The 25,650-nt window shown below is 46.4% G+C and overlaps 1 protein-coding gene across 1 annotated transcript in view; it reads right to left on the bottom strand.

Annotated features, from left to right (window-relative positions):
• Positions 1-25,650, bottom strand: part of KIF26A (kinesin family member 26A) — a 168,760-nt gene that overhangs the window by 6,457 nt on the left and 136,653 nt on the right. The window contains exons 5-13 of the mRNA XM_027849035.1: positions 21,090-21,299; positions 19,440-19,533; positions 17,588-17,850; positions 17,139-17,322; positions 15,308-15,467; positions 10,820-10,982; positions 5,845-9,190; positions 698-888; positions 213-233 (exon numbers count right to left, since the gene is read on the bottom strand). Coding sequence (XP_027704836.1) covers positions 213-233; positions 698-888; positions 5,845-9,190; positions 10,820-10,982; positions 15,308-15,467; positions 17,139-17,322; positions 17,588-17,850; positions 19,440-19,533; positions 21,090-21,299 — 4,632 coding nt within the window. The remainder of the gene's footprint in view (positions 1-212; positions 234-697; positions 889-5,844; positions 9,191-10,819; positions 10,983-15,307; positions 15,468-17,138; positions 17,323-17,587; positions 17,851-19,439; positions 19,534-21,089; positions 21,300-25,650) is intronic.

Here is a 25,650-nt window from a genome sequence, read left to right as displayed (position 1 = left end):
AAAGAAAGAAAGAAAGAAAGAAAGAAAGAAAGAAAGAAAGAAAGAAAAGAAAGAAAAGAAAAGAAAGAAAGAAAAAATGATGAGACTGAGTTCTCCAGAAAAGTATCCCTATAGGTCATCTCTAAGGTTTCTTCTAACTCTGAGATTCTGACATTCTCCAATCCTTGAGGAACCCTACCTACATCAGTGTGAGAGGGGAACATGCTATTTACCTTTTCCACATCTTGGAAAGGCTAGAGAGAAAAAAAAGAGAGAGGGAAAAAGGAAAAACTCCATCAGAAGGAAGCAGGCATTGGGCTGAATGACTTTCCCAATAATAGCCCCTCCCCCTCCCCACCAATGTGGAGGTTCCATAACTAAGGGTCAATGACCTTGCTCTGGAGGGAAGCTATTAAGGGGGACTTAAAAGGTTCTGAACAAACAAAGTCGCTGCAACAGGGCTCTGCGCAGACAGCGTCCTAATAACGAGTGCGTGCACATTCTCAACTCATGTTCTCCGTCAGGTTAAACACAATTAATTGTGGCCTATAATGATGTTTCTCTATTCAGGGGACCTAAACATGCAAAACAGTGAAAATTAATCATGCCAGGAGATCTAATTGCAAGACGGTTTCCAATTGAACCTCGTCCTCCCTCAGGGACCTGGACCAAAGGGGTTCCGAAGGGAGGAGGGCTATAGGAGAGGGGAGGGGCTGACCTCGGGCTCCTCCCGCCGGTGCCTCTGCAGGCGCTCGACGTCGTCAATCTCATACACTTTGATCTCAAAAGGCTCCTTCAAAGTGCCAGGCAGAGGGGGCAGGTCCACCCACTGACCGGCAGCGTTGGGCTTCCTGCCCAGGGCCGCAGCTTCAGGCAGTGGAGTCGGAACCAGGCGCCGCCGCTGCAGACCTGCAAATACACAACCAACATCCCCCAGCCCCCCCATCAGTGATGCTCTAGCTTGCTGCTGTCTGCTAGGCAAAGGCATACACATGCATCTCCACGCGCATTTTCCTCCTCAGGAAAGAGCAGAATATAGACAGAAAAAGGAAAGTTCTGGAAGTGACAGTGGGGACCAAAGAAGATTCTGACTCCCCTTCCAGGACCACTGTTTTGGAAGTGTGAGTGAAAGTGTAACCAGTGTTATAGAGGATAGCCAGGAATATAGAGTGTGTGTGTGTGTGTGTGTGTGTGTGTGTGTGTGTGTGTGTGTGGTCTAGAATGTAGAGAAATTTGTTCACTATGGAATGGTAATTCCAGAGGACAGTGGAAAAGGTGGACAGGGTTGGAGTGGAACATGAGGGAAAATGGATGGGCATGAAAAAATGGGACACAAGGGTTGGGGTTAGTTTGATGATCCACCTAGTCTGATTCTTCAAATGAAGTTCAGTGAACTACACAGTAAGAATCAAGCATAGGGTTGAAGCTAAGTTCTCTAACCCAGAGCCAGCCATCTTGGTATTACAGAAATGAATTGAACCCTTTCAGGTGGTTGGGGGAGGGGGAGAGAAAAAAATACATGATAATTTAGTTGTATATTTGAAAGGAATAGCAAGTTGTGCATAGTAGATTTGCAGTTTCATGTACAATTGTCTTTTTAATGTTCTGTGTTATGGAAATGCTTGTTTTATTCTATAAATTAAAAAAAAATAAATTGAACTGAAGCATGAAACCAATGCAAGTAGGCTTCTAATCAAGCACTGCTACTTGTCACCATTTCTAAATAGTCTACGTCTGTGGTCCTGGAAGGGGAGTCAGAATCTTCTTTGGTCCCCACTGTCACTTCAGAACTCTCCTTTTGCTGACACCATTCAGCAATCTCTCCTTCTTTGAAGTTCATTCACTTAAAATTTTCCACCCAATCCAGGTTATGGAGGCAATTATGTACAAGCTGCCCATTATTCTCCCTCCTTTCTTGAGAAGTTCGGTACCTGTCTCACCATCTTCCTCATGTTCCCAACTCCTGTCTTTATATTAAGGGACGTCATCATCCATATTCATTTCAAATGCCTTAGCCTCCCAATCCCTCCCATTCCCATGACCTATTCCTTCATTCTACCTTAGCCATAGCCAGGGATGATTACGGCCTGGATCTCACCATTACCCACAAGGGTTCCACTTTCTAAATCCAAAATTCTGACCATACTCCTATCAATGCATCTCATCCTTTACCTCATTCCTCCTAAACCTATTTTTCATTCACATCATAATCTTCAATTCCTCCACCTTACGATACTTTCTCAGGCCGTTATCCCTCCCCTAATCTCACTGTGCATCCACTCCAATCCTGACCCTCTATTTCACCAATTCACCTTCCACTATTGTCTTTGCTCAAATCCCTCAACCCCTTGTCCTATCACCATTCAAGCCTTGTCAAATCTCAGCCCTGGATTACTCCTACCACCCACCTTTCTCTGCTCCTGCCAAACACAGCTGAGGAAAGTCATTCAACTGTGCTAACTAGGTAACATAAATTCATGTTATCCAACTTGAACTGGGTGCTCAATACAGCTAAGCATTCCTTTTACTCCCAAGTGATTCCCTATCTCACTCCCCATGGAAGTATTCCAAACCTTCTCTCCTCAAGTACCCCCATCCCACTCCTCAACTGGGGACCTATTACTTTCCTGAGAAAATTAAGGCCATTTGATATGAGCTCTTCCTCCTTCCCTTTGGCCTCTTCACCCTCTCCTTCCTTCCCCAGTCTCTGATAATGAAGTGAAACTTCTTGCCAAGGCCAGCCCCTCTACAAATGACTTTAATCCCATCCCCTCTAATGTCCATGTCTCCACTATCTTTAAAAAATCTTTAAAAAGATTTATCTTTTTTTTGTATAATTAGGTGGTGCACCACCCTTAAAAAATTCTTCAGTAGATCCTACCATTCCTGCCCTCCCTTTCTTAACCAAACTTCTAGAATAAGCCTCCATACTCATTGCCTCCACTTCTCTCACATAAGACTCAATCCTTTGCAATATGGTTTCTGCCCACATTCCTCAACTACAACTGATCTCCACTGTTATCAGTGTCTTCTTTAATCACCAAATCTGTCCTCATCCTTTCCAACCTATCAGCAGCATTCGACACTATTGACCAACCTCTCCTCCTGCTGGATGTTCTCCCCTCTGAATTTTCTACGTTTCTTTCTTCTGTTTCTCCTCTTGCCTAACATCCCCTTTCCAGTCACCTTAGTGGGCTCCTCATCCATTTCATTACTCCTAACTATGGGAGTTACTGAATGCTTGTCCTGGATCCTTTCCTCTTCTCTCTCTCTCTCTCTCAATCTCTCTCTCTCTCTCTCTCTCCCCCCAGCTCCTCCTTCCCCTCTCTCTCTGTTACCTTACCAGTTCCAGTAAGTTTAATTAACATTTCTACACAAACGACTCTCCCCTGAACATCAGTCCCACATCATTAATTACTTACCTATTGCATATTCTAAGCTGGATGTCCTGGAGACATCTCAAAATACAACATTTCCAAAGATGAACTCACTCTCTTTCTCCTCAAGTCCATTAGCACTTTCAGACTTCCCTAATTCCATCAAAGGCACTGCCATTTTCTCAGTCTCTCAGGTTTGTAACCTCAGTGTTCTCCTTGACTCCTCACATCCAAGCAATTGGCAATTCTTGCCAATTTAACCTCCACAACATTTCCATCATCTGACCCCCTCCTCTCTACTCAATATGGCTACCACCTTAGTTTCAGGCCCTTACCACCTTTGGTCTAGATTTTTGCAACTGCCACCTAATTAGTCTCTACCCCTCAAATCTCTCCCTACTCTTGTCTATCTTATACACTGCGACCATTGTGATTTTCCTTAAATGTAGATCTATGACATTACTTCTCTACTCAAGAAACTCTAGTGGCTCTCTATTGCCTCTAGGATAAAATATAAAAATTCCTCTGTTAAGCTTTGAATGTCCTTAACAACCTGGTTCCAAATTATCTTCCCAATTTTATCATATGTTATTCCACCTCCAGCATTCCATGATGACCCAGCCAAACTGGCCTTCTCTCTATTTCTCACATGCAATGTTTCTTCCTAACCTCCACCTCATAGTTTCTGTCACTCTTTTCCTTCAAGACATAGCTCAAGCATCACCTTCTACATGAAGTCTTTCTCAATCCTTCCAATTGCTGATAACTTCTCTTTCAAAAGATCTTTTATTTACTTCATGTATATTTATTCTGTATATTCTTATGCATATGTGTGTTGTCTCCCGCATTGGAACTTAAGTTCCTTGAGAATGGGGATTGTATCATTCTTTGTTTCTGTATGCCCAGCACCTAGCATACTGTCTAATACATAGTAGGTGCTTAATAAATGATTGTTGATTGAATAATTGATTGATGGAAAAATATTAGCAGGTTTGGGCATTAAAGTATACAAAATAAGAGAGCCCATTTACTGATAACAGACAGCCCTTATTGGAAAAGAAATAGTTTGTCATCTTTAAAGACCTCACAAGTATTTCCTGGGGCTAAAAACAAAATCGAATCCATCAGTGAGTAATACCCTCCTCGATTCGTGTGCAACTTTACAGGGCCGTTAATATTGATTTGTGGGGGAGGCTTAAGTGGGAAGGGAGCTCACGTTAGCTTGATTTATTTCATGCCCACAGGAGGGACTCAGAAATCCTGCCCACCACGCTCCAGCCAAACCAGGCCGGTTAGCTCACTGAGGCTGGACTTCTGGATTGGAAAATTAACTTGCCCACTCTCAGTATCCCCTCCGTAGTGGTGGGTGCCCTGTGGTGGGTAACAGGAAGGACAATGTATAAGCCAGGACATCTCCAAAGGAAAGCAACTAGGATGGAGGGAGGAGTAGCAAACAGGCCATAAAGGGATGGAGTGAAATTGGGCTGAGGGAAATTTTACACAAAGAAGAGGAAGAGACATTAAGGAGCCTGGTCCTCACATGTTTGAAGAGCTGTTGTGAGGAAGAGAAATTAGATTTGTTGTTTGGCACCAGAATGTTGAACAATGAGGAACATTTCAGAGAAGCAGATTTGACTTGGTGTAAAGGATAATTAGGTGGCGCAGTGAATACAGCGTGGGGCCCGGAGTCAGGAAGACTCCTCTTTCTAAGTGCAAATCTGGCCTCAGACATTTACCAGCTGTGTGACCCTGGGTGAGTCACTTAACCCTGTTTGCCTCAGTATTCTCATCTCTAAAATGAGCTAGAGAAGGAAATGGCAAAACCATTCTACTATCTTTGCCAAAGAAATCCCAAATAGGGTCAGGGAGAGTCGGACATGACTAAAATGACTGTTCCATTCCTTAAAACTGGAACCTGGGCCAACTTTTGTGGGCTTTCTTGGATTTCACTGAGAGTGGATGCTGGGGACTGCCCAAGGTTGCTCCATAAAGTTCCACTTGGGGAGGAGGGGAGTGGGGATGAGGTAGGAGAGGGGCAAAGTTGTCTGGGTTTGGCTGAGTGGCCTGCCCTGAACTACAACCCCTATCTCTGGGCTCTATTCTTATCTTCACAGCAAAGACCAAAGGGCAGAGAATGATGAAGACCATCTAAGTCCAGATAGGGAGTGGGGTACTAGAAACTGACATGAATCTTACAATATAGCACATAGACTGAGGATGGTTTCCGCCTTGGCCCAACATCTGGCCTGTGGCACATGGACAAACTGCTGGTGTCAGTCCAGCGCTGTCACCCTCATTCCTCTCTCCACTTCTCTATTCCTACCCAGAAAGTAATGAAAGGTGAAAGCCCAGGAACCACACTTAAAGGCTCCCTGGGTCATCTGACAGAGAACAGGGAAGATAAAATCCTCCTTTTCCCCACGTGCCTTTTGGAATATCTGGGAGGGGTGAAGAGGGGAAAGTCTATTTAAAATAGTTTCCTTTTTACCTGTTGATCTTTTCTTGGGCGATTTCAGGCTCCTCATTCGGCCCCCAGGGGACGACAGGCCACTTTCACTCATGGAGTCGTGGGTGGACGAGGCACTGCCCGTGGCTTCGCTGTCCCGGATCATGCTTTCATAGCCACTGCTGCCGCCGCTGTGGTAAAACAAGGCCGTCCGCCCCATGGCCGGCGGCAGCTCCCCGCTCAGCACGCTGCTGTTGTCACTGCCGTGCCCGCTGCTGTAGCGCTGCGGCCGCCGGGGAGCTGTGATCTTGCTGTAGGGGGAGGGCAGGGCGGGCACTGGCAGCTTCTCATCACCTAGATTCACGCCACTGTCATTTCCACTGTCCGAGTCTGCCGAGCTACGGGAATGACCCCCTTTGCCTGAGCTGCCAGAGGCCAGCTCGTTCACACGACTGTTGGCCGCCCTCATCGCCTGTTTGGTACCCATGATGGTTCCCCGGCTAGGCTTGCTGTTGACCCCCGGCATGGTACGCGGGGCCACCTTGCCATTAGGGGGGCCGCCGGGGCTCTTCCCGGCTGGCTGCTGACTCAGGGACTTCACGGAAGAGCTGAGGGACCGGGACCCACCGGCCAACAGGTTACGGCTCTTGCTTCCACCAGCTGGTGACTTAGCGTTTGCCACACCCTTGGCTGAGCCGCCCTTGCAGGGGGTCACGTAGGATGTTGGAGACCCAGGAGAAGGGGCCGCAGGGGGCACACCCAGCCGTGGCACAGACCGCCCCTGCCTCCCAATGTTGCTGCCCCCGCCATCGGCCTTGGCTGCCCCCAAGCCTAGGCCCTCACACCGCTCAAGAGACATGTGACTTCCGTAGCGATGGACGACCTCAGGCTTGGCGGCTCTCGCCTTTAGGCTGGACGTACTCTTGGGCAGAGAATGCTCACCCTTGATGCTGGCTTTGCCTTTCAGGCTGTCTGGTGCCGAGCCGGCACCAGGCCTGGGTCGCAGCTCTGCCTCTTCTTCCCCTTTGGAAGCAGGGGCTCTTGCAGGGTCCGTGCCTCCCCTAGATGGAGAAATGCCATTTTTTTGCTCAAGGCTTGATTTTCGGACTGGGGGGGCAGGGGGTCCTGCCCCACTGGGCCTGGGTAAGAGACTAGACTTCTGGGGGCCATTCTTCTTCCCCATGGAGGTTTTCAGGCTGCTGGTGGTCAAGGTAGACTCGGGATTGCCTCGCGCCAGGGCCTCGGCAGGGCTATCTCCACTTCGAGCCACTGGCATCACACCCAGTGTGGTGGCCCCTCTCCTCAGGGGTGGGATTTGGGTCATGACCTCTGGTTTCCTAGCATGGTCCCCAGCTGACTTGCAAGACATTTCACATCCATCCACCACCCGCTGGGAACAGGCCAACATTGTCTGGGACTTGAGGGGCCTATACCCTGCGGCCCCCCTGCAGGGCACGTTTAAGGGGTCAATACCTAATGGAGGGTTGCTAGGAGAGGATGGTGGGTCTGTGGAGTGGATGCCCGGTGGGACATCCACTCGCACTAGCCAAGGGTCATCAAATAGCCCACCTGGACTGGGCAATTCATGGCTATGGTGCATGGCACCCATATAATGGGGGGTTGAGGTAGTAGTTCTCAGAGTCCGAGGAAGACTAGAATGGATGGTTTGCATCTTATGTGTCACTTGAGGATTCCCACCCCTCCCTGCTCTCCTGGGCTGACTGGGGAGCCTGGAGACACCTGGGGTGGGGGCAGCTTTGGCGGATCCCAAGGACTGGGGATTCTTGGCAATGGCTGGTGACATCTTCCTAGAGCTAGCACTCTCCAAGCTGTCCAGCTCTGAGACGCAGAGCCCGCTGTCATTCAAGGAGTTCTTGAGGTTCCCTGGGGTGAAAGTGACAGTGACACCAGGAGAGCCCAAGGTGAAGTTCTCCCCAGGGGTATCACAGGCAAAAGGAGATGATGTAGTGAGGACTTCCCCGGGGGGCATGACATCACCATCCATGGTGCAGAGGCTGACCTCACTTAGCCAGGAGCTGATGGAAGAGCGGCGGCTGTCAGAGGGAAAGGCTCCCTCGGTGAAAGGCAGGACGATGTCAATGTTCACGCCGGACGCCTGAGATGTGTAGGCATCAAACTCATCATTGATGCTGCTGATAATGCTGACCGGGCGGGAGCCTGAGGCCAGAGCCTGGAGGGAGCAGTCGCTGTTGAAACTGATGATGCTTGTGGGCCGACCTGAGTCAACCATGCCACTGATCGACAGCTCCTCAACCACTGTGAACACCAGCTCGTCCTCACCATTTAGCTCCACCGGCTGCTGTAGGGTCACTGTGGTCGTCAGAATGTCCCGGTCAAAGCACTTACCCCGGAAAGCCGAATGGAAGCTGTGTACCTCCAGGGTGCTGGTGGATGGTGGTGGGGATGCTCCCTGGGCAGGCTGCATCTCCCCAGAGCTCACGATCTGCTTACTCATTCCCAGTGGAGGAGTCCGGACCCCACTGTCATCCAGCTTGGAATACATGTTGTTCGGTGGCGTGAGGTCCTTCTGCTGAGGGGGTGGGGGTGCCGGGCTGGGCAGTGGTCGCTTCCCGTACACAGCCTTGTCCTTGACAACTGGCTCTGTGGCGGTGCTACAGTCTGGGCTCCTAGTCACATCTGGCTTACAGGATCTCGATGCGTGGAGAGCTATATCTTTTGCTCCATCTGAGACCACATCTGATTTTTTCCCATCACCTCTGGTCACGGGATTGGGGCTATCCGCTTGGCCTTGGGAGGGGCTGTTTCCTGGGCAGGCACCATTGCGGGGAGATCCTGCTGAGAAATGGAGGCCAGGCCCTTTTTTGGGGGATGCCGCCTCCAGCAATGCAGGCTTCTTGCACACCCTCAATGGGGAGGGGGGTTTCTCCTTGGCTGACTTGGCCAGGCCAGCCTCCGCACTGCCTGGACCATTGCCATTCACTACACCAGGGGTGTCGCCCCCACCAAAACGAGTGGGCTCCTCGCTCCCATCAATGCACTCCAGTCTCTCCTGCAGCTCAGCAAACGTGTTACACTTGAAGTGGTCCTTGTCTGAGCTCCACGGGCCACCCAGCCCATCTTTGCTCCGTTTCCTATTGAGCGATGGGATGATAGGGACAAACTCAGGTGGGCCCTCGTTGTCTGTGAGCTCCCGGTCAGACAGGGCAGCCCCGTTGGGCCCCACGTAGATGACAGTGTCACAGGACTGCTCACTGCTGGAGGAATAATCAGGGTCACTGGAGAGACCCAGGCCAGGAAGGTCGGGATCCAAAGCCACCGTGCGAGGGTGAAAAGGCCTCAGGTGCGGAGGCCTCCGTACTCGGCCCTCCTCACAGGAACTCTCTCCTCCTGAAGAGCTGGATGCATACTAAAACAGAAGGAAAGCGCTGTCATCAGTCCAAGCCTCGGCTTTGCTAATAATAGCTTAGTAAGCTATCCTGGCTCTCATACTACCTCCGTTCAAACTGATGTTTGACCTTCCAAACCTAACTCTCTACAAGCCTCAGTGTCCCCATCTGTAAATAAGGAGGGTTGAACTAGATGGCATCACTGTTTGCTGTTTAATTGTTTCTGTCATGTCCAACTCTCTGTGACCCCATTTGGGGTTTTCTTGGCAAAGATACTGGGGTGGTTTGCATTTCCTTCTCCAGTTCCTTTTACAGATGAGGAAACTGAGGTAAACAGTGTTAAGTGACTTGCCCAGGGTCACACAGCTAGTGAGTGTCTGAAGTCAGATTTGAACTCAGAATCTTCCTGACTACAGGCATGGCATTCTATCCACAGTGCCACCTAGCTGCCCCCTAGATGGAATACAAAGTCCCTTTCAACTCTAATGCTCCATGTTCTGATCCCCATTTCATGTTCTATGTTCTAAGAAGTCTCTTCCCTCTACCACTTGAGGATTCTGCATGTCTTTCATTTTTAATGGTCTATGTTCCAAGGTGCCTTCAGTCCTGACATCCTCAATACTGAGCCTGGAATTTAAGGAGCATGGGGGAAAAAAACCCAAAACAACTGGTTGTACTATTATGGAGCCAGATAGTTCAGCACTTATAGCCTCAGAAGATAAAAACTATAGGTATCACACAGTCCTTTCCAAGAGGGGCATACACGCACAGGGTTCACATGGAGAAGGAGCCTGATGTACTAGGACAAACACTGGGTGGGCATGGGAATCAGAAGGCCTAAGGTCAAGTCCCAGTTCCAAGGCCCATTGGGTGACTTTCTATCAGCCATAGAAAGAGCTGAGTTCAAGTCCTAACTCTGATACATCTGACTATATGTGACCCTGGGCAAGTAATTTAACCTCTCAGTGCCCGCAGACATGTCTCTAAAGCTATAAACTTCAGAGCAGGTTGAGACATGCCCCAGTAGAAGGGGGTCTTCACCAAGAGGTCCCTACACTGATGGAATCCCAGGTCTGGTAAAAATAAGGATAATAGGGGCAGCTTGGTGGCACAGTGGATAGAGAACCAGTCCTAGAATCAGGAGGAACTGAGTTCAAATCTAGCCTCAGACACTAGCCATGTGACCTGGGTAGGTCACTTAGCCTCACTTGCCAAAAACAAAAAACAAAATGGATAATAAAATTGGGGTGGGGGTGGGGGTGGGGGGGGATCATGCTTGCTGTAACAACTTTCCAGGGTTGTGGGGAGGTTCAAATGAAGTAAGGGCTATAAGGATCATCATATCATAGCTATACAGCTAAGAATCCATCAAGCCCAATCTTTTCATTCTGTAGATGAGGAAACTGAGGCCCAGAGAGGTAAACTGCCCAACCATTAAATATCTGAGGTAGGAATCTGATCCCAGGTCTTCTTGACTCCAAGTCCACTGACTTATATACAACATCATGCTGTCTCTCTCTAGGCCTCAGTTTTCCTACCTGTAAAATGGGAAGGTATTTTTTTCTAAACTATGAAGGGGGAGATATAGATAGGTCTGCTGTTCTGATGAATCTGACCCAGGTGAGCCCCAGCTCAAGGGGTTAACGCACCTTGGACTTCTTCTTTCTCATTCGGTGGATGCGTGAGGCAAGTTGCACTGTGGTGAGGGTCTCTGCATAGTTGGCTGGGGAGTCAGAGATGTGGGCGATCATGGTGGTCCTGCAGTTGATGTTGCCCAGCGACTCTCTAAGGAGCATCGTCAGCTTGCTGTCTCTGTAGAGCATAGGCAAAGTCCATTCCAAGGCCTCCATGATCTCCACCCAACCAACTAGAAAGGATGCCTCCTTCTCCAAATCCCTCATGCCTCCCCATTTGACTTCCGCGATGTATTTAATCACATTCAGTACCTGTTTTGAACTTTGAACGTTCGTGTACCAGGATGATAGGCTTAGAATTGGAAGGGACCATTGAACCTAACTCCTGTCATTTTACTGAGGCCCAGAGAAGTTATGAAGAAGTTAGGGTCATATAGCTACTAAGTGTCTGAATCAGGATTTGAACTCAGGCCTTCCTAACTCCAAGTTCAGTGCTCTATGCACTGTCCCACTTAGCTGCCTCAATGGTGAGTCATGGGAAGTGTTAGACTTGGGAGTTAAGAGACCTGGGTTCTAGGCCCAGTGCTGACACCTAATAGCTATATGGCCATGAGCAGATCATTTGTCCTACTGACCTCACAGATTTCTTGGAAAGAAAGTGCTTCCTAAACTTCAGATTATTAGAGGAATATGGGCTGTTACTGCTATTCTCATCACGGACTTTCAGAACGGCTCTTGGAGATCTGAGTCCAAGAGAAATGATGGTTATACCTGCCCCACTGCTGACCTCAGAGCCACCAAAGGGTCAGGGATGCTGACCCCTCGTACTCACCTATATCCTGTCCTGGGAAGGCACACACACTCCAAACCCACCCTTTAAAGACAACCAAGTCAACCCCTGTGATTTTACAGGTAGAGAAGCTGAGGCCTGGAGCAAGGAAGGAACTGGTGCAAATCCCACTTCCTATCAGGAAAGTCCTTTAATTTTCTTTTTTTTTTTTAGGCAATTGGGGTTAAGTGACTTGCCCAGGGTCACACTGCTAGTAAGTGTCAAGTGTTTGATCTGAGGCCAGATTTGAACTCAGGTCCTCCTGACTTCAGGGCCAGTGCTCTATCCACTGTGCTACCTAGCTGCCCTTTTAATTTTCAGTATAGCCCTATGTAGGGAACCAAAGCAGATATTATTCCCATCATTTTATAGATTGGAGAAGCTGAAGCCCAGAGTGATTTGCCAAGGATCACCCAAAGGAGTCAGTGTCAAAAGCAGAAATGAAAACCTCTTTTTCACATTCTCACCACTTTCCCACAAGCTAACTAGACAAGGTCCAACCAAGGCAGACACAAAGCTAGGAAGTGATGGATGCCTGAACTGGACCAGAGATGCAACTGGCCTAGGGAATATAAGAGCAAGGGGTCCCATGTCACCATCTGCCTGATTTAATGGCAGCTAGGTGGTGAGGTAGAGCACCAGGCCTGGAGTCAGTAAGACCTGGATTCAAATTAGGCCTTATATACTTCCTAGTTGTGTGACCCTGGGCAAGTTACTTAACTTCTGCTTACCTTAGTTTCCCCATCTGCAAAATGGGGGTCAAAATAGCACCTACCTCCCAAGGTTGTGAGGATCAAGTGAGATAATAATTGTAAAGCACTTAGCATGGTATAAGTATCATCATCATCATTATTATTATCATTATTATTATTATTATTAACACTCACTGAAGCATTAAGCAGGCAGCAAAGCCTGCTTCTCTCTCATGCTATGCCAGCACAGACCAGAGTCCCAGGTGGCACCTTCTTTAGAATAAACAAAACATTCTAAGTGGACCGAGCACTTTCCAAGGTCTCATTTCTTCCATGCATCCCCCTGAGCCTTCTGAAAAGCCTAAACTAAAGATTTGAAAAATAACTTTGGATAGCATTCAGCAGGCATTTACATGAGGCTTGGGAAGATCAGAGACACCATCACTTGCCTAAAGCACACTGTGAGTCATAGAATCTCAGGGTTGGAAGGGACCCTGGAGATCTTCTAACCAACCCACACATGAACAAGAACAATCGTTTTCAACAATATCCCCAAGCCAGGGGTCATCAGACTTCTCCCTGAAAGACCCTGGTGAAGGGAAGTTCACTCCCTCCCTGAGACATCACATTCCCATTTTAGACAGGTACAGAGTCAGGACTTTTTTTTCTTTACACCAAGCCTAAATTTGTCCCTCTGCCCATCTCCCCACACTCATTACTCCCTCTTCTGCCTTCTGGGGCCAAATAGAATAGACCTAATCATTCTACTTCATGACAGCCCTTCAAATATATAAAGGCAGTCATCCCATCTCCCCTAAATCTTCTCCTTGTCAAGCTAACTATCCCCAAATTCCTTCGATCCATCTTCACGTGGCATACCCTCCAGTCCCATTCCCACCCTCCTTGTCTACTCCGGACATGCTCCAATTTATCAATGTCCTCCCTGAAAGGTAAGGCCTGGTCCTGAAATCCAGATGTCATCTAGGACAGGAAGACAATCTCCTCCTACCTAATCCTGGGCACGATGCTTCTTTCCATTAATGCAGCTGAAGACTATACAGCTCAAATATTTTATACGTTGTCATATCATACTGTTGGCTCATATAGAGTTTACAGCCCTCTAAAACGTCCAGATCTTTTTTACGTGAGCTGTTGCCAATGAGTAGATACAGGGGGAACAGCACTCAGATTTTGAATGTCCTGGGTTAAACCAAACCAAATGAACCATCTGAAGAGCCAGAAGGGACATATGGTGGGTCACATTTCAAACTCAAACCTTTACCTGCATTTTGTGCCTATTCATACAGCAGACAGCCAGAAAGAATTCTAGACCTGGAAGGAATCTAGTTTATCCTCATTTTACAGATGGGGAAACTGAGACCCAGAAAAGGCAAACATTCTTCGTTGGCTGAAGGCCACAAACTGAATTAGGGGCAGAGGTGAGACCCAAACCCAGGCCTCTTGACTCTGTAAATCTTTTGATAAGAGGGGACAGTGTGCAAAATAAAAGAGACCCATCTGCGGCCAGTGCAGATGACAAAGACAGGTCACCTACCCAAGAGTCTATGACCACAAACTTTCCATCTCACCTGGGGCCTTGCCAAGTAGAGGATGCTCATGGGTTTCAAAGTTATGTTTAGTCCTTACAAATGGGAATGTACGGGCTCTGAGAAGTTCTCTATGTATGCAATTATACTCCAATGGGACTTTATCCCACTGTACAATCCCACCTGGCCACAAACTACACACACATTTTTCCCACCTGGCCACAAACTACATGCACATTTTGTCCAAAAGAAATATGCATTTGAGAAATTTACATTCTTAAGAAATGTATATAGTGCAGTGGTTTAAGGTTCAAGGGATTCACGACTTAAAAAATTTTAATGCTACCTTAAGCTGCAAATGATTGCCCAAAATTTGTAAAATGAAATTGAATGTATAATCTTGCACATTAGTAGGCATAAAAGGTCTTGTTGGAATAATTCTTTTCATTCTTATAGAATGGCTCACTAAAAAAATTCATAATTATTTTATAATTAGAGCTTTATCATTGTATATTTAGAGTTTTCAGAATTTAGGTAGAATACAATTTTAGATTTTATATAATGCAAATTTTAATTTGGAGTTTTGGGAAGCAAAAATTTTCACACAGTTATTATAAGCACTTAATGAATAAATCTTGAAGAATGTTCTGAGTAGTATATTCAATTATCCTGGGGGTTCGCAACACATTTGCTGTTGCTGTTGTTGAAAGGGGTATGGAAGAACAAAAAAAAAAATTGGGAACCATATAGGAAAGAGTAGTAGACCAGAAGACAATGGACTTCTCAGTTTCCTCATCTTTAAAATGAGGATAACAATTCCTATGCTACCTACATAATGGAATTGTTGTTAGGAAAGTGCTTTGTGAATCTTAAAGCCCCACAGAAATGAGAGCTATCATTCTTACAGAATGAGGGTCATATCAATATACACAAAATATCCAAAGAACCAGAGAAAGTTAGAGGTTCTATGGAGGATTGATAGAAAGCTATAAACCCCAATCAAACAGGACAAGAGGTGAAGGAGGGGTAGCAATCTACACCAGGTAGATCAAACCCACTTTGATAAAGCCATAATCCCAATTTCTCCAGGAAGCCTTTCCCAATCTCTCTTAATTCTAGTGTCATCTCTCTGTTAATTATTTGCTGTTTATCCTATATATAGCTCATTTGTACATAGTTGTTTGCATGTTGTCTCTCCTGTTAGATTGTGAGCTCCTTGAGGGCAGGGATTGTCTTTTGTCTCTCTTTACATCTCTGATGCTTGACACTGTGCATGGTGCATCGTAGGTGCTTGATAAATGCTTACTGACTGACTGACAGATCCATAAAATGCCAAGGTACTGTTACTATGCTGAATACTAAGACCTAAAAGTACGAGTGCCCTGAGCTGTGGGCCGAGGGTAAGACTGACCGGTACATGTGGTCATCCACTCACTTGTACGGCACATGCTTTGCACCATTGATTAAGGCCAAGATCACGTTGCCCAAGGCGGACAGAGACAGGCACAGGGAACCACCAGCTTCCCGGTTCTTGCTCAGCACTTTTTCACAACTCCCCAAGTCGATGAGGTGCAAACGGCTACGTCCACCTGACACTGAAACCAAAAAAAAGGGAAGATGTTATCCTAGAAAACTGAAGGACTCCAAATACAGTTCTAGACCATTTCAAAGAACTGAGAACTATTGACCCCAACTGGATAAGAATGACAAATAAAAAGCAATACTAGCAGAATTAGGGAAACCTGAGTTCAAATCCAGCCTCAGACGCTTACTAGCTGTGTGACCCTGGGCAAGTCCTTAGCCCTGTTTGCCTCAATTTCCTCATCTGTAAAATAAGCTGGAGAAGGAAATGGCAAATCACTTTTGTACTTTTGTCAAGAAAACCCCAAATGGGCTCACAAAGAGTCAGATACAACGGAACAATAACAACAAAACAGAGCTAAATGATGTTTCACTAAAACCAAGAATGAGTCTCAGGGTCAACGTTCAAATTGGCAAATGGATGGAATTAAACATTAGTCGAACCCAGTTCCTTATCTAAACAGAGGATTAAACAGATGGCAGACAGCTTGTGCATGTATATATGGCACAGTTTGAGCTCCCAGACTCTCTTCAGATACTGAGAGATGCATGCACACTTAGGCGGCCTTGATCAGTACTTATCTCTTGACTGGTTTTCAGTCTTGAGGTGGACACAATGATAACTGTCAAGAGTGTCAGCTCTAGAATAGAGATCAACTCCTACCATGGGGATTCCCTTCAAATCTAAACTCTGTCCATGACTAAAAGAATTCCAAGTCCCAATGTTTGGCCTGATTGTTCTGAGATATTAAGTTCAATGAAATTCTAATGAAAGGAAAGACTATTGGATAGATGGATGGATAGAAAGATGGTTAGAGAAATAAAGAGGTAGGTAGAGAGATGGATAGATGATGGATGGATGGAGAGAGAGAAAAAGAGAAGGAGAGGAGGGGGAGAGAGAGAGAGAGAAGAGGAGAGGACAGGAGAGGAGAGGACAGGACAGGACAGAGGAGAGAGAAAGAGGGAAGGGAGGGGAGGGGAGGGGGGAGGAGAAGAGAGGAGAGGGGAGGGAGTATGCATTTATTAAATGTTTCCTATTTGCTGGGCATTGAGCTTCACTGCCCTGTGGCTGGACTAGCATGAAAGACAAAGGACTTGGGTGGAGGAGTGGGGTTGACCACTTCTGTTTACAATACAGTCAGTTTTCATATGAGGATTTTACTCCTGATTCCCCATCAGCAGAACATACAGATTGAGGGATTTTTTTTCTCTGTAGTAGAGATGGGTTGCACTGAATTATCCATACTCTTATGCTCAATCTGGGATTGGGGGTCATGACACAGTCTAGGGCCAAAGGACAAAGCCTCACCCCAGGACAGTGAACTTCAATGCTTTGCACAATGCCTGAGGGAAAACACATAGAAAGCACTTAATAAATACACATACACACACACACATACACATACGCATTCTCTCTCTTTCTCTCTCTCTGTCTCTCTCTTTCTCTCTGTCTCTCTCTGTCTCTCTCTCTGTCTCTCTTTCTCTCTGTCTCTCTCTGTCCCTAACTGGGTCACAACTATAACCTTGGCCTCATGCTCAATGTGCACCAACAATGTACAGCCATGAGGACTTTGTAGCATTTCTATGCATTTATAGCACCCTGATACTTGTGGAAATCCTACGGAAGGTCCCAAACCTCGGAACAAAACCCAAAAGGGCGGGGGAAGGAGGGAAGGGAGACCTACTTCCTCCTTTGCCACACTTCTCCATCCGGTACTGGTAGATATGGAGGGTGAACAGCATGTGTGAATTCCTTCGGTCCTCTTCATCACAGTCAGCTCGGCTGGTGCTCCGGGCAGCCAGAGCGGCATCCAGGAAGAAGGCAGCTTTCTCTGCAGTTGGGGCCCGGAGCTCACTCTGGTTCTGAAGCTGAAAACCAAGGAGGAAGTGGCTCATTATAGAGAGGGCTGACTGGCATTTTTTGTCAGACAGATTAAGTCTCGAGGGCTATCAGAGAAACAAATATGTACAGCCAGGGAGAGGGGATTAAAAATTAAAGGCAGGGAAAAAAATTAAAGGCATTATCTTTCTTTTTAAGCTACCTTAGAAACTGTTGTAATTATCCTCAGATTAAAAGGAAGACAAGAGAGGGAAGGGTTTGGCGTGACCGGGGCCTGCATGCTGCTCTTTATACCTGTGTTCCACAAATAGGATCCTCTCGAAGGTATACCCCAGGAGACTGCCCGTCCTGAAGGCTGCCACTGGCGACGTCACCTAACAAATCCTTGAGGTTTTCATCTTTGCCGCTAATCTCTACGGCAGAAACACGCACAGAGAACCGGGTTCCCGTCTTCTCTTTCCGCTCATTGATCAGCTTAAATAACCAAGAAATGGCGCAGGGCACAATCCCCAAGCTCTGGGTGGAATGATCCTTCCCAATCATGGTATATGACTTCCCTGAAGGAACAACAAGAAAAAAGACTGAGCGGTTATTGTCAAGTGACGGGGAATGGAAACAGGGACTGAGGGGACCTCGTCCTCTGGACGGACACCAGCCACACCAGTCCCAGCGCTGTCAGAGAGAAAGCATTCCACTCAAATACAGCCAGCCCCTGGTTCCCTGAACCCAGGACCAGACTGAGCTCTGACCATATCATCCAATTAAGCCCTGGTCTGTTTTGACCACAACCCCTTTCATTGAAGTGAAGAAGAAAGGGGAATAGGCACTTACAGGATGCCTATTATTTCCTGGACACTAGCACTTTCACAAATATTATCTCTTTTGATCCTCACAACAACCCTGGCAGATGGGTGCTATTATTATCCTCATTTTACAGTTAAGCAAACTGAGGCAAGCAAATGAAGTGACTTGCCCAGGATCAAACAGCTGGTAAATGTCTGAGGCCGGATTTGAACTCAGGTCCTCCTGACTTCAGGTCGAGTGCTTTGTCCATCACACCACCAGCTGCCTCAGTGACTTATCTTATCCCCAAGGCCATGAGAGGTCAAGGTCTATTTCAAGACAGATCTATTAGTATTCATGAATCACATCCCTCCCTCTAACTCAATCCCTTAACATATTAATTTCCAAACTCATCTGGTCTTCCTGATATATAGGATTGTGGAATTTTAGAGCTGGAAGGGACCTTTAAAAGGTCATCTTGTCCTGGGGTTCTTAGATTTCAGGGGGTTTGTGAACTTAGATGGGGGAAAAACTATCTATTTCAATGTAACTGTTTTCCTTCGTAATTGTATTTTATTTTATGGATTTAAAAATATTATTCTGAGAAAGTGTCCGCTGACCTCACCATGACAGTAGTCAAAGGGGTCCATGACATAAAAAGTTAAGAAGCCCTGCTCTGGACCAACTGTCTCATTTTACAGATGAGGCAGCATATTAGAATGGAAAGAAGCCCAGGGGAAGTTAAGAGAGACCTCATTTTCAAATTTTGCATCCAATACCTAGCTGTGAGACCATAGGCAAGTCTTTTAATTTAATCTAACAAACATGTATTCACCACCCACTTAGAGGTTCTGAGCTTTAGTTTCCTCATCTGTAAAATGGGAGCAATAATCACTCTCATACCTGCCTCACACAGTTTGTCTTTGAGGATTTATGATGCATTAAGCATTTTACAAAACATAAAGCCCCATATAAAGACCAGCTACAATGATGAGGACGATGATAGTGGTGGGGATGGAGCTGAGGCCCAGGGAGAAGGGCCCAAGGCCACACGGGGCAATGTGGAAGAACCAGGATCTGAACCTAGACCTTTTGACCCTAAATCCAATATTTTTAGAATTATTCCACAAAACAAGGCCCAGCATATTGACCCCCTTGAGCTCCTCAGTTTTATCATTTGACCTCCTCCCCCATTAAAGTTGAAGGTTTTAATGCTGCAGGAATAAACCTGGGAAGTTTGCAAAAGCTAATTAAGAAGAAATCCCCATCTCTTTCCAGACTCCAGCTTTATTGTTCCGGGAACTGACAGCATGTAATTACCAGACTGAGGGAGTCATTAATGGAAGGGAAACTGGGTGCTCACCGAGCCTGACATGGCCAAAGCAGAATATGCAGCCATCAGCACCGTTCACAACTGACTGGATCACGTCTGCCACCGTCCCGGAGCACACCTCAGCCTGCAGGAAGGAGACGTGGAGGTGGGAGTGGGTGAGGGCCTCACTGTACAGCTCACCACCCAATCTGCCACCCGAATTAAGACAAGTCCATAGAAAAGGCAGTTATAGGATCTCCTCTGGAACACAGAAACCAAATCTCCCCTTTGGGCAATTTGCAAGCATTTATTAAGTACCTACTGTATACCAGGTAGTAGGGTGACAAAAACCAAAAGTGAGATAGTCCCTGTCATCATAGAGCATTCATTATACTTATCTGAGGTGCTGGAGAACAAGAAGTATGCAGATAAGTAAATAAAAAACAGATTAAAAAAAATAATTTCAGTGGGACAATGGAATGTGAGCTCCTTGAGGGCAGGCAGGAGCTACTTTTGCCATTCTCTGTATTCCCAGCACTTAGTACAATGCTTTGCACATAGTAAATGCTTTACTAATGCTTGTTGACTGACTGACTGATTGACTGACACAAAGAATTGAAAGACTGCTCTCAAGCTGAGCCCTTAAAAGAATCTAGGGAGTAATACCAGAAAGTGTGATTTATTATTCCATGCAGCATACAAATATGATGCATTCAGGGTAAACACAGGTACAGTCAAAGAGGAATGGCACACTCATATAATACACATGTAATTACGTGTGCCTTACATACAAACATGCATAATATGCATGCTGATTTTTAAAATCAGTTTTTGTATTCTTGGATCTCAAGGTATGCAAGTTGTGCTTTGAAAAACTAGGAAGAAAGGAAGAAAGGGAGAATGAACTTTGGGGCCAGGTTTATGCATCTCTTCTAGCACCGTGCAGTGGGGAAGGTAGAATAACTGGTCTGCAGGACAAGAAGGCAACAGCCGCTGCTGATAGCCTTAAGGAAAGCACCGGCTTCTCTTCCCCTCCTTCTGTGGCTGCCCAGAGCCAGTGTGGAATGAGCCCAGACTTCTGAATCACTTGCTTGCTGTTCCTACGCTGGCCCTCCTAGCACTGAGCATATTGACAGGAGAGAGAGCAAAAGAGCTGGGTGAAATCTACTCATGAATAGCAATGGGGCTATACATAATCTGGTTCCCCTGTGCAGAGTCTCATGCCTGGCACCGCACGGTACTGAGGACTGCCTGAGGTCTTGAAGGACAGCACAATGCACAATAAAGGGCTGAGTGGCAAGAACTTCGCATGACAAGGTCAATGCTTTCCTGACACCTTCTGAGCCCTTCCCTATTCTCTAGAGTGGACCCATATTAGAGATCCTGGGAACCTGGCATCTCACGTCAGAGACCCAAACAGGTCAAGAAGCCTCCAACTTTGTATAAGAAAACACAAACGTTCCACAATCTCACCAGCTTTTACCATTCCTGGTGCAAGGGGAAACCGCCTTGTCAGCAGGACCAGATTTTGAGCCCTTGATCCTCTCTCTCCATTACAAGAGAACGAAAACACTCTTCTCACCATCTCCTCCACCCCCAGAAAAATGCTACAAACTTTAGAAGGCAGCTTCAAAAGCCAAGTTCTAGAGGTCCCAGCCTGGCCCTTCCTTCCCTCAGACAGCCCTGCTGCCCCTCACTCACCTGAGCAGCATCCTGTGGGAAGACAGCATCAAAAGCAAACATCTTCGGGACTGCACCCGCCGTTCTTCGAGAGCCCCCATTAGCGGGGGAACTAGCAGCTGGGTCATACAGCGTCACCTGTTTCTTCCGGGAATCTACCTTCAGGAAGGACATGGGCTCAGAAGAATGAGGGGCACCTGGCGATGTACAGATCCGCACCATCACCTTCACCTGGGAGGGAGAGAGGTAGAACATGGCGTTCTCACCAAACCATGAACTGGGGCCATTGAACTCCGGGGCATTGACCCTGCTCTGCTCACCAGACCAGCTCATCAGGGATCCTCACCCTGCATCCCCAATACAGCAAGAAGCAGACAAGGAGACAGAGCTACAGGAAAGTTTGAAAACCTTATTCATATTCCACTTTATTCATATAATTTAAAAAAAAGACAATTTGTATGGTAGAAAGAGCCCTGGAAATGGAGTCTAGAGAGACTAACAGTGTGACCATGGGCATATCCCTTAAACGTCTAACCTACAGCCTCTTCTTCTGTAACATAGGAAAATTAATACCTCTATTGCCAAATGAAATTATGCATATAAACTGTTTTTCAAACCATCAAGTATTACCTAAATATCAGTAATTATTATTATTATTATTATTATTATTGTTAGACTATCAAGGGCTCCTATTTCTCTAATGCCTGAATATTTATAAATGGCTTTCCCAACAACAACTCTGTGGGGCAGGGCATAAGCGTTCTTATCCCTCTTTTGTAGATGAAGAAAATGAGACTCAAAGAGCTTCACCTTCAGTACAACAGAAATTATGGAATCTTGTTGGCAAATACCCATTCCGTACTAGAGTTCATGGTAGAGGAGAGCAGATCCAGTCTTGGTTTGATGGGCATCCTAGACACAGGGAGAATATATTTCACAGTGTTCCTAGGAAAGCTATCTAGAATCCAATAATCTCATATTTTGCAGGAGAAGGCAACCCGACATGGATAGGAAGTTCTCAAGAATGAAATTCTGGAGACGCAGGGAGAAATCATTCTGATGAGGAGGAAAAGGGGGCTGCTGCTTAGTTCCTACCCCCGTGAAGCTGCTGATGTAGCTCAGGGATAATCCTGGAACCCTGGTGCCAAGCAAAAGCAGTCAGTCAGCCAGTCAGTCAATAAACATTTATTAAATACCCGTTATATGTTACTGCTGGGCCTCGAGTCAGGAAGATCTGAATTCAAATCCAGTCTGAGATACTTAATCTCTGATTGCTTCAGATTCCTCCTCTGTAAAATGCGGAAGATAAAAGTACCCACTTCCCATGGTTGTTGTGAGAATCAGATGAGATACTTTGTAAAGCACTTAGCACCAAGCCTGGCACATAGCAAATGCTATATAAATGCCATTATTATTATTTTTTAAATTTTGTTTGAAGAACAGAAAGGAGGCAAATGTCACTGGGTCAAAGAGTTATGTGGGAGGGTAGGTATAAGGCATAAGCAGATTGGGGAAGGGGGGAGAAGGAAGGGTATGAATGGTTTTGGACACCAAACATCAGATTTTCTATTTGATCCTGGAAGTGACAGGGAACCAATGAAATTTATGGAGTAGGAGAGTGACATGGTCCAACATGGAAGATCAATTTGATAGCTGAGTGAAGAATGGATTGCAGTGGGGTAAGGAGGCCAACCAGCAGGCTGTTGGTGACAGTGTCAGGGAACAGAAGCAGTGGCACAAGGGGAAATACAAAGTCCAGGTGACAGTCCTTACCTCTGTGAAGCTTATAATCGAGCAGGGGATGAAACACAAACCGAGGTGACGATAACAAAATAATTCATGATAAGTACAATGGAGGATTGAGTGTTGGATGAATTTTTTCTTCCTCACTAGACTGTGAGCTCCTTGAGGGCAGGGACTGTCTTTTGCCCTTTCTTTGTATCTCCAGTGCTTAGTGCAGTGCCTGGCACATAGTAGGCACTTAATAAATTCTTTGTGACTGACTTATTGACTGAAGGGGAAGGTTGTGACCAACTCAGGGATCAGTGCAGGCTCCAAAGAGAAGCCAGCATTTGAGGTAGGCTTTAAGGAGGTGTAGGAACAAACACAGCAGGAGGAGAAAGGTGATGAGAAAGGACATTTGACGAGTAGGCAAAAAAAGATAAGGAATTACAGGGTGGCTTCCAGACTCAGGCACGTGGATGCATTGCATTGGAGCAGCCAGGGACGGTGCTGGGTAGTAGGAAGAGAGCCGGGGATTCAAAGTCAGAAGGTCTGGGGCTTGAGAACCAGCCCTGCCACTTACTAAGTGTGTGACCTTGGACAAGTCATTTCCCCATTTTTCTCCTCTGTAAAATGACTGGGTTAGATTAGATCATCTCTAACATCCTTTTCTATAATCGTGCGGCCCCAGCGACTTGTGACCGCTGCCTCTCTCCTGGCTGCTCCAGTGAAACTACAATGAGTCTGTATCCGTTGAGGGGAGAAGGGGTGTTGTTGCACCCCAGCTGTTAAAGCGTTTAGTGAGAGTAAAGACTAAGCTTCCAAAAGGCAGCTTCCTCCCCCTCTTCTGCCTCCGGCAGTGCCTCAAGGAAGGAAAGAGAAACAGAAAGAGACTGAATTCTAAAGCCCAAGACTGTGTCCTTACAACAGGGAACCCGCCCCTTCCCCATCCCTCCACTCTAAAGCAGAGGCAGGAGGGGAGGAAACAGCCTCATTCAGGCTTCTGTAGATTCAGGTTGTCAGACACGTTCTCTTCATTGGATCATCAGGATGTACGACTAAGAGATTGTCTCTTGGTACAGTTCTTTGTGCCCAGGAAGAAAGAGGATTCATTCAAATCATCAGTCAGTCTGAATGCTCTCCAGAAGGCCTAACAAGACCCCCAGAGCCCTGGGGCCATCTGCTGCTTAGGCCTGAGCTGGCTCAGACACCCATTAGCCTCACTTAACAACAGAATAAATGCATTGGTGGGGAGGGGCTGGTGGGTGGGGCTGCCTAGAAAGCAAATTTCTACATATCAAATCATATTTTTCGCATCAATTTGAGTTGCAAAATTGGAGACGTGCTCCTCTGGGGTACAAATACTCCTGACCTTGTTCAGAAACTTGGACAATATTTGATTCTGTGTGACTCAGTGATGGATTTGGAATAGAAGGATCTGGGTTCAAATCCTGACTGTCACTTAACCTGTGTGACACTGAACAAGTCATTCTACATTTTTCTGGGCCTTAGTTTCCTCAATTGTGAAATGGATTGGATTAGATAACCTCTACCTCTACAATCTCTTCCACCTCTAAATCTATGATTCCATGATCTTTTTGTCCTTTCATATCTAAACACAATGATTCATATCAATTCTGCCTCTGTAACATCTCTTCCTGGGGGCCATCTCCAGTAGTCCTGATCTATAGCTTGCCACTGGACTCAGAAGGCTCCAGAGAAGAAAGTGAGGCTGGTGACTTTGCACGGCCCCCGCTCACTGAAATCCAATTCACTTGCAAGTCATGGCATCACCTCCTCGATGTCATGGTCCTCTTTGAGAATGAAGTACAAACAAGATCAACAACAACAATATTTCTCCTCTAATCTTTCATCCTTGTCCTGACAGCTGACTCATTAGTTTAAATACCATCTACCTAGACTATTGTAGCCTCCTTACAGATCTTTCTATCTCCCCTGTCTCTTCTTCCAATCTATCCTTCACACCCCTGCCAGTAAAATTTTTCTGTCATTCCTTTGCTCAAAAATCTTCACTGGCTCCCTACTACCTCCGGAGTACAAGTCAAATTTCTCTGGGTCACATTCACAGGGTCCTCCAAAATCTGGTGTCACCATCTTTTTTCCCACCTCCTCCACTCACTCAACACTGTTCTATGTCCCCAGAACAAGCCCCTCATTTTCATTCAGCTAGCTATCCCTTTCCTTTTAGCGTATCCTATACCTAGAATGTATGGAGTGTTCAGGGAGGGCTAGCCCCTCTGGTGTGAGGGCCTGTCAAGCCCTCGTCAGGTTGCTTGTCCACCTTCACCCAACTCTCACCTGTGGCTCCAAGAAGCTGCAGCATGGGTAGTGGCTACACCCAGGTAAAAGTTTCTCAGCAGATGGGCTAAACCATGTTGAGGGTAACCTCCGGGCCTCAAACCTGTTAGAGTTACAGTGATGTCTTCATCAAGCATGTGAAGGCTTTTCGTGGCAGAATGGGCAGATAAGAAAAATTTTGTCCAACAGCCACGAAGGCTTTTGCAGGAGCTGTGGAGAGCTTAGAGCTTGGTCAGACATCAAAGAAATCAAGGTTATCCACTTCATCCTGGGCCATCACTAGTCATCCTGACTTTTGTCCTGCCACTGGACTTCAATGACTAAGGAAGAGAGTGAGGCTAACAACTTTTAGAAACTCACTCATTTAAATCCAATTCACAATTAAGTCCAATTGGTTTCTTATGTACCTGGAACGCCCTTCATCTCCCTCACTCTTGCTCTATTGAATTTCTACTCATTCTTTAAAATCCAACTCAAATGCCACCTCCTACAAGAAGCCTTCCCTGATTCCATCCCCCTAAACCCCCAAATCCCAAAGCAG

This window comes from Vombatus ursinus, unplaced genomic scaffold (genome assembly GCF_900497805.2).
Source record: "Vombatus ursinus unplaced genomic scaffold, bare-nosed wombat genome assembly UNPS02007284.1, whole genome shotgun sequence".
NCBI classification, from domain to species: domain Eukaryota; kingdom Metazoa; phylum Chordata; class Mammalia; order Diprotodontia; family Vombatidae; genus Vombatus; species Vombatus ursinus.
The sequence above is the reverse complement of the archived record's forward strand: the minus strand, read 5'-3'. Positions and strand labels throughout refer to the sequence as shown.